Source organism: Panthera pardus, unplaced genomic scaffold (assembly GCF_024362965.1).
Source record: "Panthera pardus isolate Hobbes unplaced genomic scaffold, ASM2436296v1 HiC_scaffold_13, whole genome shotgun sequence".
Classification (NCBI taxonomy): domain Eukaryota; kingdom Metazoa; phylum Chordata; class Mammalia; order Carnivora; family Felidae; genus Panthera; species Panthera pardus.
Window position 1 is genome coordinate 25,427,848 of NW_026526688.1, and position 20,978 is coordinate 25,448,825.

Sequence of the window (20,978 nt, forward strand, 5' to 3'; positions counted from 1 at the left end):
TAGAAGATTACCGATAAATGTGATTGATCAGGAGAATTTGGGTGGCAGTAGTATTCTCAGTCCTTTGAGTTCTGCCTTGATCAAGAAGCTTGAGTCTATTCCTTCCTACCCTACCAGGAGAGACATTTGATTTTGGTAGGGGAAGTTTGCCAAAAAGGTTCCTAGATACTTTGTCTGGAGCTTTCTTTGAAATATGCAAATCATAAAAATGTGTAAAGGACATTTTTTATGTATATGCCACTTCTTTAAAATGACACCTGAAATGTGTATTAAATTTCATTTAAAATACTTATGTTGTAAAGTAAGAAAGAAGAAGAATATAACAACTGTATATAGCATGAGCCTAACCGTGCATACAAGAAGGAAACAAACCAAATTGTTGATGATGTTTATATCTGGGCAGTGAGATTATGGATTTTTTAAATTTTTATTTTTTCATTATTTTTAGCATTTAGTAATTTTTAATATGTGGATTTCTTGCATAATCAGAAAAATTAGGCTATAAGAGATAAGAAATCACACTGTGCAACCAGAATGCACAGAGCAAGTGTTATCCTCCTGATTCTATGTGGTCTTCAATCTGGAACATGTTAGGATTAACTGAGGAAAAATAAACTAAGTAAATAAAAGGGGTGGAAAAAACTTTTGGAGGTGATGGGTATGTTTATGGCCTTGACTGCGGTGGTGGTTTTATGGTGTATACTTATCTCTACACTCATCAAGTTGTATATCTTAAATATGGACAGCTTTTTCTATGTCAGTCAGATCTCAATAAAGTGAGATAAAAAAATACAAAGAATTAACTGGAGAACTGTGAACGCTGCCACTTCCCAAACTGAGCCTTTTACCAATTAAATCAGAAGCAGAAACCCAGGCATCAGTATTTTTTTTAAGTTCCCAGGTGATTTCAATGTACAGCCAAGGTTAAGGATCACTGGTAGACTAATTGGATAGCTTAATGGTTTGCAACTCTCCCTGCAGTTAGAATCTCCTGGGAGTTTTCATAAGACCAGCATGCGGTCCTTAACCCCAGGTTCTAATGTTAATTGGTTTGTGACAGGGCCCTCACACCAGTAGATTTAAATTTTTTCCAGGATTCTTATGTACAGACAGGGTTGTAACCCGCTGTCAGGTAAACTAACCTGAGTTGAATATTCACCCTGGGCAGGGCTCTGAGCTGAGTGTTTTATGTGCATTTAATTCTCAAAATAATCCAACGAGGTGGATGTTATTATTCCCATCTCACAGAAGAGGAAAATAGTACTCAGAAACATGAAATAAATTCCTCTAGGCACGCCAACTCTTTTGAACCCACGTTGTCTGTCTCATGTGGAGATAGGCAAAGAAAGCATTCTCCCCAGTTTTGGAAGAAGTGGGGGAAACTGGGGAGAATGTTTTCTAAATTCCCTAAGGTAGAATCTGGCATACCCACTTTTAATCGTTGACGCAGTAGCTCTTTATATGAAGTTTTTGAAGTAGCAGTTGTCCCATTCAATTTCTATGTAGAACAACATCAAGTGTAATGGCATCCCCAGTTTCCCAGACATTCTGTTTATTCATTCCCTAACAACCTGAATGGCATTAAACTTCACATATGTTCTGATATATATTGTAATGCTTTAGAACTTAAACTTCCAACTTGTTACAAGTTACAATCATATCTCATTGCTTAACTTGTGACACTGTTTATCTTCTCTCCTGAAATCATGGCGCAGCTGCTATTTATTTTATATCATTCTTTGGTAATAACTAGTTAATTTGTATTTTGAGACTTCTTAAAGAATTTTGCAAAACTCCTTACATAATTGAAGGCACTATTGGATGTCCCAAAGCCGACTTCAGGATTGCTGTTCCAGACAAATTTCAGCATCACTGGCTTTGCTGAGATCTCCTCTCCGAAGCTTCATTTAGAATGAGTTGTGTTTTGCTGCAGTGGCTGAAAGTATGCTCCACCCCTTCGGAAAGTCGAGATCCCCATCAACTTCAGGCAGATCAGCAGGTGCACGTCACCAGCAGAACTGGGCTCTTTTCACTTATAATCTGAGTTCCAAGTCTTTGAAGTAAAACTCATTTGCCCAGATTTGTATAGCATTACCTGAGTGTAACATTACCCAATAAAACTAAATTGATGGGTTGAGGATACAAAATAAGCCATTTCAATTACCAGGAATTCCGGATCAGCTTATGGGGCAGGTTTTGTGAGATGGCAGAGAGGCCAGAGAACAAATACTGTTTAAAAAGATCATTTGTAACTGTTTTCCTTTTGCCTGATAAAATAAGCATTATCTTTCAAATAACGTTACAGAGGACTATCATCCACAAACTTGCAGGGGAACACAGCCTTAACTTGGATAACTTTGGCAATGAGCACATAAAAAAGAGAAAACAAAGAAGATAAAAAAGAAAAAGGAAATGACCATTTTGGGGGCTTGAGTTCAGATAGAAGGGAATACTCACTTTTTTATTTCCCTTGTCTGTGAGCATTGTTATTTGGCTCCTTCCTTAGGAATTTTATGTTGTACTTTTAAAGGTATTAAAATCCTATTTTGTGATTGGGTTCTTTGGGAAGGAGAAACTATAATGGATAAAATGGGAAAATATTTTAATGTTTATTTTTTAAAAGGAAAAGGAAACTCTTATTACTTTTCTTTCACCTACTTTAGTCCAGGAGAAAACATAGGAGGCAAATTAATAATAGTCCATGCTGCTAAGCAAACAAGAAAAAAATACTTACCAGAGAAATCAAGGGCTTTTGGACTAAATGCAAACCAAAGTCCATCCCTCATCCTTCTTTCAAGATGGCACTTAAACTTTGCAATCTCACTGATCTGGAGGAAATAAAACTGATATTTTGAGATGAAAATCTGATTAGAGTTTTAATGTTCTTCAGGTTATTTTACTGTTTATAAGTAAAAACAACTGTGTATTACAGGTCTACTTCTACCTATGGGTGTGTATTTTATGTGTGTTTTTGCATATGTGGCAAAGAGACTTGTTCTGACATCGCTAGTTTCAGTTAACTACTAAGTTAGAATCTTCTGACTTACAGCTGTGAGTTTCAGAAAAACTTAAAGTGGATAGAAGAATGTTTGTTATAAAGCAACATGTTATAATAACATTAGCCTTTGAAGTTTAATCTGGGTTGGGGGGTGCCTGGGTGGCTCAGTCAGTTAAGCCTCTGACTTTGGCTCAGGTCATAATCTCATAGTTCATGGGTTCGAGCCTCGTGTCAGGCTCTATGCTGACAGCTCAGAGCCTGGAGCCTGCTTCGGATTCTGTGCCTCCCTCTCTTAACCCGCCCTTGCTAGCGCTTTGTCTCTCTCTCTCTCTCTCTCTCTCTCTCTCTCAAAAGTGAATAAACATTAAAAAAATTTAAAGATGTATCTGGGGATTTTCAGAAAGTTCTTATCTCTTTCAAGGTAATACCCAACTTATGAGAAGATACATACAGGTATATTAATAAAATTTATATCCTAAGTGGAATTTACATATTTTTTTAATTATCCAGTAGTCCTCTTCTAATTTCTTCCAAGCATTCTTTACATCTTCAGAGTATTGCAAAATTTGTAGTATGTTTTTAATCCAGGGTAATTCATACAGCATTGGAAAAAATAGGTGTTTTCATTCATCCCAATTTTCGTAAGAATTCAACTCATCTGTCACAAAAATCTCTCAACTGTTACAATTCTCAAGAAAGAAAATCCTGAAGAATTATGATTGGACTCACAAAAGAAGAAACAACCTGTCTTCTTGTAACTTTACTCAGAATTTCACAATCCATGCTAAACCATAAAGGAAAGGCCAAACACAATAAAATGGCAGAAAACCAGTAAGAATGTGCCAGAGTTCAGAGAACAGTTGCCCCAGGCTTAACTTCATTGACCTTTAATCTCTTTGAGGCATCAGTGACTTTTCTATAAGGCATCTTACAGTGTGACCACACTCAGGCCTTGCATAGTTCCCCTGCAAGCTGGAGTCGTAACAGTCCATGTCAGACTTGACTTTTGGTGCTGAATAGTTGGGTTAAATTTGCCTAAGAAGAAATATACCAGTTTTCTCTGGAATGGCATATTTGAAACACTTTGGCATCAGACAGTAAGGTAGGATGTAATCTCTGACTCAGGGAAGAACTTTTCTGAGGCTTCTTTGACTTATGCTCATGAAGTAATTTGACTCAAAAGACCTTCTAGAACTCTAACAGTACTGTCCTAAAAGTGAAATGTAGCCTAGGAGTAAAAAAAGAGCACTGGTCAGGAAGTCAGAATTTCCATTATTGATGTACTACTTATTAGCCATGTGACCTTCAGAAATAAAGTTTGGAAATCATTTATTAAGCCCTGTACTATAGGTTAGAACTGGTGCATATAGAGCCCAGTTGCTGACTTCAAGAATTTCAAATTGAATAGAGAAAATAAGTGAATACAAGTTACGATGATATAGTTTGATAAATGACATACAAGCATTTGGAAAAATTCTGAAGAGACAGAAATGGATAATCAGTTTTGTTTGGGGAATGTAGGCAGAAGCATCTGGAGAGGTTTCAAGCAGGACCTTGAAAGGTAACTGCCAAGTAATCTGGTATGGTGAAAACATACAGTGGGGGAGAAGGAAGGACAATTTAGATAAAATGTAAATTGAGACAAATCATGAAAAGCTTTGAATAACTTGCTAAAGAATTTGGACAACACTGTTGTCCAATCTGTTTGGAACTAGATTTCTTCATCTTTAAGATGAAGAGCTGAATGGGACTATTTCTGAGTTCATGACCAGGTCTTCAAGTCTAAATGAGACTACATTAAAAGTTCAAGAGGAAATGCTTTGTATGAAAATCTGGCCAGATAATAATCAGTTCCTGTAAAGATAATGCCAAGTTAGTGACTATTACTCCAAACTCCAGAATAATCTCCCTTGCATCATCATATCAGTGCTTTAGTAGAGGGGATGGGGAGACTTTTTGTTTTTTTAATGAATCAATATGACTTTGTGTTATATGTGCAAAAAAGAGTACTTTCCAGGACTTCGAGTTGAATTACTTAAAATGTTATTCTAGGACGATAAAGCTACAGACAGAATTGGATTGCCCCAAATTCATGGATTGAAGTTCTAACCTCTGATGTGACTGTATTTAGAGTAAGGAAGCAATTACAATGAAATGAAGTCAGAATCGTGAGCCCTGATCACATAAGAGACACCAGAGAGCCTGCTCTATCCCCTCATGTGTACTCAGAGGAAAGGCCATGTGAGGATCCAGCAAGAACGTGGCCATCTGCAAGCCAGAAAGAGTCCTCACTAGAATCAAATCTGCTAGACCCTGATCTTGGACTTCTAACCTCCAGAACAGTGAGAAACACATTTCTATTGTTTAAGCCACCCAGTCTCTGGTATTTTGTTATTGTTTCCCAAGCTGAGTGAACAGATATCAAACAAATGGTATTTATTATGGGACCTATTTTTTAAGTTTCAGTTAAGGTATCAAAATCTGTTGTTTTTTTTTTTTTTTATTTTTTTTTAAATTTTTTTAACGTTTATTTATTTTTAAGACAGAGACAGAGCATGAACAGGGGAGGGGCAGAGAGAGAGGGAGACACAGAATCTGAAACAGGCTCCAGGCTCTGAGCTGTCAGCACGGAGCCCGACGTGGGGCTCGAACCCACGGACCGTGAGATCATGACCTGAACCGAAGTCGGACGCTTAACCGACCAAGCCACCCAGGCGCCCCCAAAATCTGTTTTTAAAATGTGATTGCAAGTTTTAGAACATTTGAAGTTTTAGTTCTTTATGGCAATTTCAAACACTAGAAAATATTTTTTTGACAAATATCTTTTTATTGTTATTAAAGTTTTCTCCAATGTATTTCAGTAAATGAGTATTTTATTTTATTGTATTTTATTCCACTGTTGGTCATAGTTTGAGCCCTACACACTCCCTTCCCTTTCACCTCAAAGGGAACTCCTTTGTATGTAGCCACACACTCATCTTTAGTGCAGAGATCTGGCTGGATCTGCTCCCAAATCTTCTTAGGATTTAGCTCCTTGTCAGGCTCTCCAGGAAAAGCATCAAAAACAATTCTGTCTCCAGGAACAGACCCAGTGGGAGGTGCCAAGATTTCAACCTTCTCAGGTGAGCTAGCACACATTACCACTGCCTGAGATATTACCCCCCTCATCTTTGCAGGTTTCAGGTTACAAAGTAAAATCACCATCCTATTTTGCATCTGTTCAAGAGGAACATGATTCACCAGGCCACTGACAACTGTTCTTAGGGCTGTTTCTCCAACATCTACTTCTTCTACATGTAAAGAATCTGCATCAGGATGTTTTCTGGCAGTAATGATGCAACCAACTCCAAGATCCAGACGAGAAACATCGATTGGCTCAGAGTCAGCACTTCCTGCTATTGATGGTTTTTTCTCCTTTTTCTCTTTCATTTCAATTTTCTCTTTCATCTTTTCTTCCACTCTTCCTCCTGTTATCTGTTCTTTGGCACCAGAAGATACAGTTCTTATTGGTATAGACTGTATCACTTTTTCGGAAACCGTGGAATTAGCTTGCAGTGGAGTACCAGATGGGAATGGTGTTTGTTTCACTCCATTTTGAATTTCTGCCTGAACTAGCTCTTGTTTCAATTCTTCAATTTCTTTCTTTAATTTAGCATTTTCAACTGGAAGTTTCTTCTCTTCTCTCAAAGTTGCCTGCAAAATTGCTTTCTCCTTAAGAAGAGCAACTTGCTGCTGTAAATATTCAATAATTTCATCTGCTTCTGCACCCTTCTGTTCCAGTCTCTTCAGAACAGCACCATTAGTTGTCATTTTTTTAAAGATACGGCAGAAAATCATAAATCGGTGGACAGAGCAACCTGGAGAGCCTCGCCGGGTAGCCTCAGTCTTCCAAAAATAATATATTTTTGACTGATCATGCAGCTATGTGATGATTGTAAATGCAACCCTTCCAATGATGTCTTATTTCTTTTGAAATGAGAATAATCATTGATTTTAAACCTCTCATTATCTTTATTTTTATTTTTTAAATTTTAACGTTTGTTTATTTTTTCCAGAGACAGAGGGAGACAGAGCACAAGTGGGGGAGGGGCAGAGAGAGAGGGAATCAGAGAATCCAAACCAGGCTCCAGGCTCTAAGTTGTCAGCACAGAGCTCGATGTGGTACTTGAACTAACAAACTGCGAGATCATGACCTGAACTGTAGTTGAACGCTTAACCAACTGAGCCACCCGGGGACCCCAAAACTTCTCTTTTTCTACATTTCTGAGCTTTATCAGTGAGCTAAATATTAGTGGCATTCGGCAAACTGAAATGGGCTAATGGACTTGGTGCATAAGTGAATTTCAAACCAAACAAGTTTATTTAAATTTTCTTTTTTCTTTTCTTTTTTTTTTTCTTTTTTTTACTTCTAAAGGACTTCTATTTACATGCATGTGTATACTAAAAACTCTGATGATTATTTTGGCATTCACCCAAAGTGAATCTTTTATCAGCTGCTTGATGCCAAATACTGTGTTGGGCCCCAGGCATAGGGGTGGAGATGATTCTCTGCTTCCACTAAAGCTCACAGTCAAGTCTATTAGACAATGGAATTGGCAATGACAGACAATAAAGTATTCTAAGGGCTATGATAGAAGTACAGGTTGCTATGGGAGCATGCAGCAAAAGCATCTAACTAGTTAGAAGAGCCAGGAAACTTCTAGAAAAAGTTTACTTAAGGAAAGCCTGGAAGGAAGTTTGTATGTATAAGGCACCAGTAACTATGTCAAATGAAGGAATTTTAGTCAGTAGTAATTAGCCAAGCAAAGACGTAGGGAATGAGTTTTTAGGCAGAGTAAACATATTGTTTGAAGGTCTGGAATAAAAGAGCACAGCCAATTACAGAGACAAAAAGAAATTCAATATGGCCGGAGGGCAGAATCCCAAGAGGCTGAAATGTGGAGAAGCATGTGTCCACAGACAAACCTATTAGCCTATTTCACTCTCAACCAGTTTTGAGTAAATCAAGAATTGTGCCACTGGCTATGTAGTACAGGACATTAGAGTTAGAGGGGGCTTTAGAAAAATAATCCTTTGTTATTTTAAGTAAAGAAACAATAAAAGGTTGTGAGACTTTTTATAGGTATTAAGTATAAATTCAAACATATTTTCTCTGACTCAGAAGAAATACCACATATATAGTTGGCAACGAAATGTTTTAGATGCTCTGCAACCCCTCACCAGAATGCCCCTTTCCTCTCCTTGTCCCTCCCTGGGAGTTACTCTCCTAAGAACCGAACAGGGCAAGCCTCCCATGGCTTAACTTCTATAGCCTGTCTGGGTTGCAGCCTTAAAGAGCAAAGCCGCCTCTAATCACCCTTCAGGAGAAAGTGGTCTATGTTAAGGACAGGTAAGAAGGAAGAGTAGCATCATCTGGGAAATGAAAACTGTATAATATCCTAAATTAAAACTCTAGATGAAAAATATTTATCTTAAGTGGGCTATTGCCCATCTCTACATATCTCTAAATCAATCATGTTTTGAATTAAAGAATAACATGGAAATTTCCAGATATTTTGATTTAATACAAAAATCACTCAGCTTTAACTACAGTTCTAGGCAATTTGTTTAGGTATCAACTTATCTTTACTATTATATACTTATCAATTTACTTTGAAAAATAAAGGGACTGATACGCTTATCCACAGGAGTGAATGTTCTATTTTTAAAGGAAGGATAAGATAATTCATCTAATATTACCAAGCAAGGTTAATGTTTAGCCAGCAGTAAATATTTATTTGACCTCATTCTTATCTGCTTGGTATCTTACACCACACCAAACAGTGTCTCAATAAAAATGTTAAAAATTGAAACCCATCATATCTGTTCCTATTTTCAAACTTATGTGTTCATAAAATCCTTGACACCTTACAGATCCTTTTGTCTAAAACACATGCATCTACAGATGAGGAAACTGAAGCCAGGGAGAGTAAGTGATCCATCCGACTGAGTGCTTCTGCATGTAGCTTGGGCAGGAAGTAAACAGTGTAGCAAGATTTGAAGGCAGACAATCTGGCTCCATGACCTGCCCTCAACCACAGTGCTCCGTGAACTCTTTCTAGTTGCATTTAGTGTTTTATTTATTTATTTATTTCATCAGAAAGCTGTCTCTGCATGATTTCCTTTTATCTCTTTATAAGCATATGGAGCCATTCAGCACCTAACGGGAAACACATTCTATGTGTAAAATACCCCAAAATTAATTACTAATAAAGATTTATTGATCTCTTAATGGTATGCAAAGCACTACATAGATGGTTTTGGGGAGCATGAGAACTGACTGTAAAGGATATTAATAAAGGTTTTTATTTTACTCTTTATACTTCCCTGTGTTTTTAAAATTTTCTACAGGCGGTGTCTGGCATATATGAATTAAACGTTTGTTAAAGAATGACTGGATATGTGCTACTATATGCATGGTTATTAATGTAATTTAAAAGAATTTGAAATAAGAATTTGTATTTAATTTAATGTAAACTAATTCAAGGGGATTTATTTGCAGTCTCTTTTGAGAAATGTGTCAGAACCTAAGCATCCGGAGAATTACAATTTTTCTAAGTCAGGTTTCAGTAAACACTTTCTGTAAAGGGTCAGATAGCAAATATTTTGGGCTTTGTGGCCGTTGCCAAAGCAGCAGGGACAATACAAAAACCAGTGTACTCGGATGTGTTCTAATAACATTTTGTTTGTGGACACTAAAATTTCAATTTCATGTAATTTTCATGTGCCATAATATATGCTCTTTCACTGTTTTTCATATATCAAATAATATAGTTTACAGACTGTACGAAAACTGGAAAGGATGGATTTGGCTCAAAGGTGTAAGCATGCAACTCCTTTCTTAGTGATTCGTTTGGAAAAATTAACATTACAGCAATAGTGTAGCATATCAGCAATGGTGACGTACATGGATTTGGGACTGAAGCCCAACTCTGTTTCCTAGTTTGTGACATTAATTTCTTAAATTCTTTGTGATTCACGTTCTTCTTCTGTAAAACGGGGCCAACAATAATACCCTCCTCATTAGTTTATTATAGGAATAAATGAGTATAAATGGATTTATGTAAAACACAATAAGTGCTACATTTATGTTTAGTAAATACATAACTTCATTGTTTAAAAACATTTGGGGGGCGCCTGGGTGGCTCAGTCGGTTGAGTGGCCGACTTCAGCTCAGGTCATGATCTCGCGGTCCGTGAGTTCGAGCCCCGCGTCGGGCTCTGTGCTGACAGCTCAGAACCTGGAGCCTGTTTCAGATTCTGTGTCTCCCTCTCTCTGACCCTCCCCCGTTCATGCTCTGTCTCTCTCTGTCTCAAAAATAAATAAACGTTAAAAAAAAAATAAAAAATAAATAAATAAAAATAAAAACATTTGGGACTCCTTTGGAAAGATTTCTACAGCCAAGTTACAAATCATGGGAGAAGACATCACCACACACTATGGTTACCGATTTTATTCATGAAAACTGTCCCTAAATTTGTCCATTACAAAAATCTAAATCAAAATCCAATATTTGTATCAAAAGTCAACTTTGAAACTTGTTATTGGATTTGACTGTTTCAAAATATAATTATCTTGAACAGGAAAAATATTCCAAAGAATGATACCAAAAGAATGAGTACACAGTTTGAAAACAATTGCAAAGAGGATACCAAAAGAATGAGTAAGAAGTTTGAAAACAGTTATAAAGAGGGCCTTTTGGGTAAAATGGGAATAGAATCATGGAAGCTTGCAGTTTTCCAAGCCTACTATTCTAACATGGATAATTCTTATTTAGAAATAATCCTTCTGGTGCTTTTCTTCATGGTTACACTTCACACTTTTTAAGAATCTTAAAATCTTGGAGAGGAAATACATAAAAAAATTCAGCTAAGTGCCATACATGATAAAGGACATACAAGTAATAAAGCAATGCATATTAATGAGGAAGGCTAAATGAATGCCAGTTGAAGTAGTTATAACATCTATCATTAGGGTACATTTGGGGATGGGCCTTGAAAGAAAGGGAAAACAATTTTTAAGAAAAGTTCTAGATGTGGTATGGTAGTGCTTTTCTCCTCCAGACACCTTTTCCTGGTAACAGATCCAGCCTCTGGCCACAGAGGGGAGCACGTGATCTAGCTTGGATCTTCGTAACAATCTCCAGAGTTTTTGGGACCTGCCAGACAAGACTGCTTATTTTAGTTTCTGGTCACAAATCAAAATTCCTAATATGCTTACAGCAATATTGCCACCGAATGAAGAAGCTGGTGTCAAAGACTAAAGTCAGCAAACCAAAGACAAGCAAAGGAGAGAGAGAGAGAGAGAGAGAGAGAGTCCTGATACAGTTAGGTCCAGTCATTCTGAGGCTACATCCACCTTCAAATTCAGGATGTGTGAAATGCAGCATATCTTCTTTTTCCTCCCCGTATCTCTTGCCATCATACCTCCTCTTTTCCCAAAGTCGGCTTCAGATTACCTGATCATTCATCTAGAAAACTAGTTGTTTAGGTTTCCTCTCCTTCCTCACCCACTTACCCTGTCCACATCAAATCCAGATCCTTGGCCTCTTTTTTCTTTATAGTATTTATTCCTTTTTTGTTTCTGTGTCTAACAAAAATTAGCGAACCCTACTCCATCTCTTTCATCTCCTGCTTTCTACTTCTCAGAGCAGTTATTTTCGGGTTTTATTTTGGTTTTGGTTTTATTTGTTTGTTTGCTGCTTCTACCAATATTTACTTCTATATTTCTAAGTAACATATTTAACTGATATTTCTTGTTTTTTCCCATTTTGTTATTCAGCTAATAAAGATAAAGGTTTAAACTCTCCTACACCACACACACACGCACACGCACACACATGCACACACACTATATTGTATTATGATATTCTCTTGTTTGCACTTTTTTTTCCTTTTAGTTGCTTCCTTTGAGGGAGAGCTTATTTTCTATAGTCATTTCACTTATTCACTTCCAAACTCTCTGCCAGAACTATAAAACTTTTCTCAATATGTTGATATTACTGATCTTGTGGTCTATCATGTTTGTTTTGTCTTACTTTATGTTATTCTTGAGGATATTTCTCATCGTGCTTTACATTTTTCTGCTTCTCTGTGGACTGTTATCTATCCCTCTTTCCAGCTGTCAACCTGTCACCATGATTCTCCTTGGCTCATCCTGGATTGGTTCCCTTGTTTCCTAGAATTCATTCATCGTTCCCTATTTTGGTTTACTTCCTTGTCATGATGGAGCAGATTTCTCCAATGACTAAGAAACAGTGCGTGGAATATAATTTTTGAAATTAATTTCCACATCTGAAAATGCTTTTAATCTGCCTGGATACCAGATTGATAGTTTAGTTAGGTATCAAATTCTAGGTTAGAAATTAGTTTCCCTAAAAACTTCTAGACATTAGTTGATTGCCTTCTAGCTTACCGTTTTGCTCTTAGAAAGGCCAATGTCTCTGAGTCTCAACTTATATATGATGTGTTTTCACCTACTTTATGAAAAATTTAGATTTTTCTACTTATCTCTAATGTAGTGAGAATTTACAATGATATGCCTTAGTGTTAATCTATTCCCTTTTTTTCTCTATTTTATGTCAATTGTTTATCCCTTTAAATCTGAAAACTCATTTTTTTTCATTTCTGGAAATATTCTTGCATTTTTAAAAATAATTTCTTTCTCTTGTTTTTTTGTATGCCCTTTTCATATTTCCTACGATATAGATATTAGACTTCTTGGACTTATCCTCTATTTTTTATAACCTTTGACTTCCGTTTTCTATGTCTTCATTATTTTTAATCTTTTTTCTGAGAAATTTTACACTAACTTATTTTCCAAAACCTCTATTGAATTTTTGAATTTTTCTTTAAAAAAGAAATACCCATGGCCCTTCATGTCTCTGCATAGTCCTTTTCTGTGGCATCCTGGTCTTATTATGGGATTCTTTACACTTACTTTTATATTGATTCTAATTATGGTTTCCTTTGCATTTTCTTTTCTGCTTTGCATTTTCTGTTTTCTCCAAATTTTGTGTTTTGCATGTATTCTTTTTTGTTTTGCCTTTCATATTATCAGCCTTCCCTATATGTCTGGTGAGCTTTGGCTCTGTTTATGTATAAAGATAAACCACTAAAAATGATTGGATGTTGTGCATTGGAACAGGGATGGGAGACTGGTACTGATGGCTAGTAATCTGGTTGAGACCCAAGTCTTTTTGAAAAGTTTTTCAAATATTGACGTCTATTGTTCTCTCTTTAGCTGACAGGTTTCTTGAGAACAAAATTCTCTAGCATTTCCTAGGTAGTGCTGGCTATGGAATGCTGATTTTCCCTTACTCTCTATTTTTATTTCTGCCCCTCATCCTGACCTCAGCTCTGCCCAGTATTCTTGGGTCCAGAACCTGCCAGGTTAGTTTGTCCAGAGAGCAAACTTCCTGTCTCCTGCTGAAATGGCCGATGGGCAGTTAACTGGCTCTACAACTTAGGCTTTAGGATCTGGGAATCTAACTGCTACATATAAAGTCATTCCTCCTCTTTTTATCCCTATAGGCCTGTCCCAGTCTTCCAGAATAACTGGTACCCCCAATTCCTGAGCATTTTTAGGGTTTTTTTTTAGCTCAACAAATATGTTTCCCTCTTACTGATTTTCCCCCAAGAAGGCTGAGACAACAGCTTTCTACAGCCTATAACATAGCTACAAACAGTTCATCTTTCTGGAGTAGGAATGTTATTGATATCGCTCACATCTCTGTGTCTTTCCTGTCACCTTCCTTTCCCTTTTTCCCCTTGTATATTCTCTTTATTTCTGTTTTTTCAACTATTATAATATGTTTGTGAAGGAAATCTAAGTCAAATGAATGTTTATTTAATCAGAGGTATCTAAATATTTTTTGAATTTGAAATCATGCCCTCCATTCCTACTATTTATATTCTAACAAAAAGTCTTCATAAAGTATTTTTCACCTTTCTTACAGACTCTTCCAACAGCCTCCTAACTAGTATCCTTTCCAGTCTGTCATCTTTAAATCTACTTCCAACACACCTCTCTATTCATCTATCCAAAATGCAAATCTCTCAATGTCACTTCCATTTGAACTCAATAGCTCCCTATGCTCTAGAGAATAATAACCACCTTCCTTAGTATGGCTCACAGCCCTGAAGTATTCCTTCTCTCTAGCTGGGTTTTGCTCCCCTTACCACATAATGTACTTTAAACTCCAACAACATGGAGCTGCTTGTGCCTAACCATCAAACACACACAAACCAACCACACAGAGATCATGTTCTCTTACCTCCTTGCCTTAATACCTACCTTTTTTTTCTATTCCTCCCCCATTTATGCCGTATTTCTGCAAGTGAGATCATCTCCAGGAAACATTTGGTTTTTAATTCCCCCTTGTTTGAGGCATAGGAGCCCCTACTCTACTCATAGAAATCTCTTTATTCATATATACTTCATATACAGAAATGATCTTCTCATCTTTGGCACCCACAAGATAGGGACCAAGGTTAGTTATTCATCCTTCCCAATTTGCTTATGACCCTAACATCCTGGACGTGGCCACAGACATACTCCAGCCACTTTGCTTCTTTCTTCCCTCCCCTGTATGCTTTCTGGTAACTGGGACTAAACTGTAACCCTCAAACTGATTTCACTGAGGGTTAAATCTGCTCACTAGGCACAGTCCCAAATGGGCTATATACTGAGGAAGAGGCTATATATTGCTGCTGCCTCTAACATGGCTACTCCAGTCATGTCCAGCTCTGTTGCTCTCGGTCTCAGAACACTCATACATCTGTAAGCTCCAGTGATGACATGCTTGGGGATCTATTAGATTTTCTTCATAAATGTAGATAAAGCTTTCTTCATCACCATTATTAAAGTGTGATTTTGTCTTTTTTTTCATGAAGTGAGAGAAAGGGATGCACTAAAAAAAAATCAGTCACCTGATTTTTTTTCCTCCCTTTATTTTGAGAAATACTCATAAAATACCAAAAGCAGTATATTCTGGTTTTAAGTATGTTCCTCTTGTTCTGAATCCAAGAAGAATTAAAACCTTGTCAGAAATATCTGCTGCACCTGGGAAAGGGGAAGCCAGAAAACCAATCACGGTGACTACAAAATAAAAAGGAGAGTGTGAACTGGGGTTTACATTGACAAGACCACCCAGCCACTCCATGACTTCCTTTCTGAACACATCCCCAGCCGGGACAATGGGAAAATCAATGATTCCATTACATTAAAGGAACTCTGCACTTTGCCATCAAGTTCTTGTACCTTCAGCTCATGTTACAAAGAACTAGAAAAACAGTTAAACTTTATGTACATGATGGCTTCAAGGGATTTTGTAAGCAGACCTGGTAAGCCAGCCACCACGTCAGTCCTTTTGTCTATGAAAAAATGATTTCAGAGTTCCACACAGCAGACTTGAAAGTGAACATTTAGACCACAACTTGTTTACAAATTCAGACGAGTCTACATTTCATTCCTGCTCTGATTGAAATCTTAGACTATGATTGTGAATTATTTTTCTCCCCTCAAAGCCAAGAGACTCGAAATATGGCTGAAAATTCAAGCTGCATTGAAAGAGACTCTTTTAACTGCTATTGTGAATCTCTTCATGTAAGAAAATATGTACACTCAAAATTTAGCCAAGTTGTAGAGAGTAACATAATATTCTCCAAGGATAACACTATATAATCCCAAAGTACAGAACTCTGGACATATTTTGAAAGAGGTTTTCTCAATGTCTGGGTTTCTCGTGAAGTCATTTCCTAATGTTGTAACAGGTATCTAGCTTATGTAGCATAATAATGGCAAATGCACAGTGAAAAACTTCCAAATAACAGATTTGAATGGTTTTATACTATTTATATGAATAACACCATAACACCACCAAAGGTTTGAGTCCTTCTTTTGAAGATAACCTTTAGCTTTTTACCCTAACTCATTTCTGAGTTCAAAAGTGTGAATGAAAAACTTACTTCAGCCATGTCTTGATTAACCATAATGTAGATGATCTCTCCCAAGAGCTCCCTCACCCCCCAACCCCCAACCTCTGAACTGTCTCCTGGCTCCTTCCCTCCCTCTCTTTCCCTCCCAAGGTTGTCTTTAACTCCTCCTTCGAGGAGATCCATTTCCTTTACTTTTTCTGCAATGATTACTTTGTCTTTTTACTCTAGGTGAACTGAAGTCAAGGTCTTTTTAATTCTCTATTTGGTTGTTACTACAGCAACTCCTGACATGTTAGACACAGTTTATGACAGTTGGATATTGTTGAGGAGGGATAAACAGGGTGACAAGTTCTGTCCCCAAGGTGTCCTCTCCTCTCAAGTTTTATCTCAGTTTCTTCCAACAATTCTTCTATCACATGTGGACATATGTGTTTCCCCTCTGAGGATCACTCTCCTCGTGTGCCAAATAAGAGAGGAGCGAGGGCTCTAAATTCCTGTTCTGCTTCGCTGTTCTGGAGTTATATCTATTTGCCTTCTCCGTCTGCCAGAGCAACTTAATCATTTCTCATTAACCACCTATGATCCAGTTTGGTAAAATAATTAAATAATTAGAAATTTACTACACCTAGTGGGTTAGATGTGTGCACACCATTAGATTTTTTCCTTTCACACCATATGCAAACTATGTCTAATCACAAAGTGAAACCCACTTCTATGGGTTTTTACATTCTCCCCCTTACTTCTGAGCCCCAAGGGAAAAAAATATACCCTAATGATTTTATCCATAGTTGCTTTCCTGACATGTCAACCTGACTTGTATTAGTATCATCATTGTCATTGTGATTGCTATAAAGGGGTAATGGCTAACCTCGTGCATTATTTCACTGGTAACCATTTCTGCCACCTTTATGCAAGAACTATTCTGTTGGCAGTGCTTTGTGGAAGACATCAAAAATCACTTGTCACTCTGTACTCTGTCTTCCTACTTACTAGAACTTCCCTCTAGATTGAAAGTACTATAAGGGGAGAACCTATAGCTAATTTATCTTTGTGTTTTACTAAGCATAAAATATAGAATTTTGGTAAAGTAAGTATTCAAAAAATATTGAATGAATAAATGGGTAGATGAATGAATATTTTATATGATAATAACATAAATTCAAAAAATATCAAAGCAAAAGAAAACCAAAGATTCTGAGAAACCCTCAGTAGTAGGAAATACTACTAACCAAACATTTTGATGGCCTGGACCATTTGTGCTACAATTCTGGACACTTATGCAACTAAGTATAAAATTTGGGTCCATAAGTATGTCCACACAATATGAAATATTGACTTTGGATTCACCTACTGTAGATTTATTTTCAGACCAATGTCTAGAAAAGGTACCTCTCTAAGAAAAATCAGGAGGGTATATGTATACATTGAACCAATGGCATTAAAACTATGTTCTCTACTGCCAGAGTCCAACTTTCACCTAAAGGCCATCCAGTATAGGAAAAGAATACAGGTTTTAGAATCAGATATGAGTTAAAATCATTCCTTTTAATTTACTAACAGCTTGACTTTGGCAGGTCACTTATTATTTCTGACCCTCTTTTTCTTACCCAGAAGATGGGAATCATTCTCCTCCTCCTTCTTCATCTACCTAACAGACATGTTTAAATTTCAAATAAGATTTGATATCTAAATTACTTGGCACAGTGCCTTACATAGATTAGACAATAAATCTTTCCCAATCTTGTAACTTTTATTAAAGGATATTTTATCTCTAAATGTACAGAGAGACATGCAGTTTTAATGCTTTTTTCCACTCAGTGAACATACTTGATTGGGGACACCACATTGCATAATCCCAGGAGTTGTGCAAACGGCAGCCTTGTACATGATGTTCTTGTCTCAGGCCTTGAGCCATCACTTTCTGGTCAGAATAGTCACTTGGTGTAGCTGTACTGATAACAACATGAAACTGGAGGAAACACAATAGTGAACTTACCCAATCTCTCAAACTGCTCAAATCACCAAGGAATTATAAATTCACCTCTCCTTGCATCTTCAAGCAAAGGAAATTATAGAAAGCACACATGAACGTGCTTCACAGAAATATCAGTTACATATGGAAGATAAGTACCTATGCTGTTTTGGTACATAAAGGGTGAAGACAATGGGAATTAAGAGGGAAATGATGGGGTTCCTGGGTGGTTCAGTCGGTTAAGCATCCGACTCTTGATTTGGCTCAGGTCATGATCCCAGGGTCATGGGACTGAGCCCTGCATTCGACTCCCACTAACAGTGCAGAGCCTGCTTGGGATTCTCTTTCTCTTCTTCTGTCTCTGCCCCTCATCTCACCATATGTGTGCTCTCATCCATTCATTCATTCTCTCTCTCAATAAATAAATAAATAAATAAATCTTAAAAAAAAGAGGGAAATGAAATCACTTTCAAGTAGTCAAAGTAAAAATGATTGTTGAATTCACCATAGTCACATTAAAAATTGAGTTTAATACCTCTACTCCGATTAGTCTGGTCTTGTCTTTGATATACACTGTATTAGTCAGTGTTGTGCAAAGAAACAGAATAGAGAGATAAAGACACAGAGACAGACATAAGATAGAGAGATAGACACAGGTAGAGACAGAGAAAGACTTCTTTTAAAGAATTGGCTCATATGATTGTGGGGACTGGTAAGTCTGAAATCTGTAAAGCAGGCTGGCAGGCTGGAAATTCAAGAAAGGGTGGATGTTACAGTCTGAAGTCCAAATTCCACAAGGTAACAGGTTGGAAAATTAGACAAGGTTTCTATGTTGTGGTGTTAAGATAGAATCCCTTCTTCTTTGGTAAACCTCAGTCTTTGCTCTTAAGGTCTTCAAGAGGCCTATCCCCCAGATGAAGTAAAATTTGCTTTGCTCAAAGTCAACTGATTTAAATGTCAGTCACATCTGAAAAAAAAAAAAATACCTTTACAGCAATGTCTAGACTTGAGTTTGACCAAACAACTGGGTACCAAAGACTAGCCAAGTTAACACGTAAAACTTATCATCACGTATCTCTTGCTTGACCAAACCAGTCACTTTTCTTGCCATTCTAATCACATAGAATCTTCCAGAGTTTCCTCCATATTTGCCATGTATTTTCAAACATTTTTCCTGAAATATGAAGTAATAGTTTCTTATCATCTGCATTAAATAGTAAATTTATTATAAATTAAGTTGCAAATCATAGTAAATTAAATTGTAAATAGGGTAGTTCCAATTACTTGTCATGTATTACTTCATATTTAATATGCCCTCAGAGAGGAAGAGTAGGCCTTTACTTGTTTTGTCATAGATCATCCATCATATTTAGTTTATTAATTTATGATTTTAAATAGTTTTTAGTTTAGAATTCACAGAGTGAAAGCAAATTAACTCCTTCAATTTACACTCACCAAACGTATCCTCTTGATCTTATATATTTCAATTTAAAGAGTTTGTTTATTGCTAAAGCAAATACTACCTGGCTTATAGAATGACTTAAAGTTTAGGTATTTTATTATTTTACTTATTGAAAGATTGTTTAGCTGACAACTTGGCTGATCTCGTGTACACATGTGATTAGAGAATTTGATGGATGACTTTTGGTCCTTTACACTTTGGGTACAGATGCAATCAGTCTGTTCTTGGCTGGCCTTGATGGGGCCTGTTCCTCCCTGGGGCACCAACCTAAGAGCTATACAATGTTTGAAAAGCATCTTGCATCTCAGCAGCTGCATACCAGGAGGATGAGCCTGCCTTTTTCACTTATTATGGTCACCATCTTGCCAGCCCTGCTTCAAGGCCATCTGTCATGATTCTTTACAACATTCCAACTGCCATGACACCCTGTGGTGCTTCAGTCAGGAGCTATCTGGGAATTCTCTAAGCCAGCGATTCTCAAAATGTGGCCTAACAGCATCAACGTCACCTAGGAACTATTAGAAATCAAAACTTCTGAGACCCATGAGACTATGGCTGGAACCCAGCAACCTGTGTCTCAACAAGCCCTTCAGGGGCTCCCCATGCATGCTAGAGTTCAAGAACCTTCTCTAAGCTAAAGACACAGCACGTGCCAACACTCAAGGTACAAGAGACACAGCTGATTACAGGTTCACCAACTTCATTCTGTCTGCAAGCTCATTTAATTTTTTTTAAGTATATTTTAAAAATTTATTTATTTATTTGGGAGAGAGCACAAATAGGGAAAGGGAAGATAGAGAAGGAGAGAGAGAATCCCAATCAGGCTCTTCAGTTTATTTAAGTATTTTTTAAGCTTATTTATTTATTTTGAGAGAGAGAGAGAGAGAGCGCACAAGTAGGGGAGGGGAAGAGAAAGAAGGAGAGAGAGAATTCCAAGCAGGCTCCATGCTGCAAGCGCAGAGCCTAATGTGGGGCTTGAACTCACAAACCGTGAGATCGTGACCCGAGCCAAAACCAAGAGTTAGACACTTGCAACTGAGCCACCTGGGCACCCCCAACATCATCTCAGTTTTACAGAAGACAATAGAGACAGGACAGTTCCCAGAGGTCCTGCTTTATATGATAGTATGTGTCAAGCTATCCAATTACTTGAGGGCTTCCTTTTCCTTTCCTTTCTTTTTTTCTCTGGTATTTGTTTAATTACTAATTTTGTAGGGTGTTACAATTACAAGCTATAGAAATTGGTTCAATAGGAAAAACAGTCCTTTTGCTGAAATGTGATCCTATATCCATTGTTTTTACTCAGATCCTACTAAACACAATATTTCCTCCAGCATGAGTCTCAAGGGAGTGGTATTGATCCTAAATATCCCTATAGCTTGATGAAAATATGCCTTTGTCATAGGGAAACTGTAAACCTTCAGACAGACCCAGGTGTTGGTAAAACCACCCCCAAAGAACAAGAATGGTTCACCTACAATTGGATACAGCCATAGAGCAGAGTTTAGCATTCCAAGAAGTATATCACTGTATATCACTGGAAGAGATTTCCAGCTCTTCAGAAGCAAA

At 37.2% G+C, this 20,978-nt stretch overlaps 2 protein-coding genes across 8 annotated transcripts in view; one reads left to right on the plus strand and one right to left on the minus strand.

The window, feature by feature from the left end:
* DLC1 (DLC1 Rho GTPase activating protein) overlaps positions 1-20,978 on the plus strand; it is a 557,617-nt gene that overhangs the window by 290,594 nt on the left and 246,045 nt on the right. The gene's annotated exons all lie outside the window — the stretch shown is intronic.
* Positions 5,834-6,881, minus strand: LOC109277222 (aminoacyl tRNA synthase complex-interacting multifunctional protein 1-like). The gene has a single exon (XM_053901816.1). The coding sequence runs from the start codon at positions 6,833-6,835 to the stop codon at positions 5,834-5,836; it is 1,002 nt and encodes a 333-aa protein (XP_053757791.1). The 5' UTR covers positions 6,836-6,881.

Coding starts and splice junctions, on each gene's coding strand:
- LOC109277222 (XM_053901816.1), bottom strand. CDS start 6,835: ATGATTTTCTGCCGTATCTTTAAAAAAATGACAACTAATGGTGCTGTT.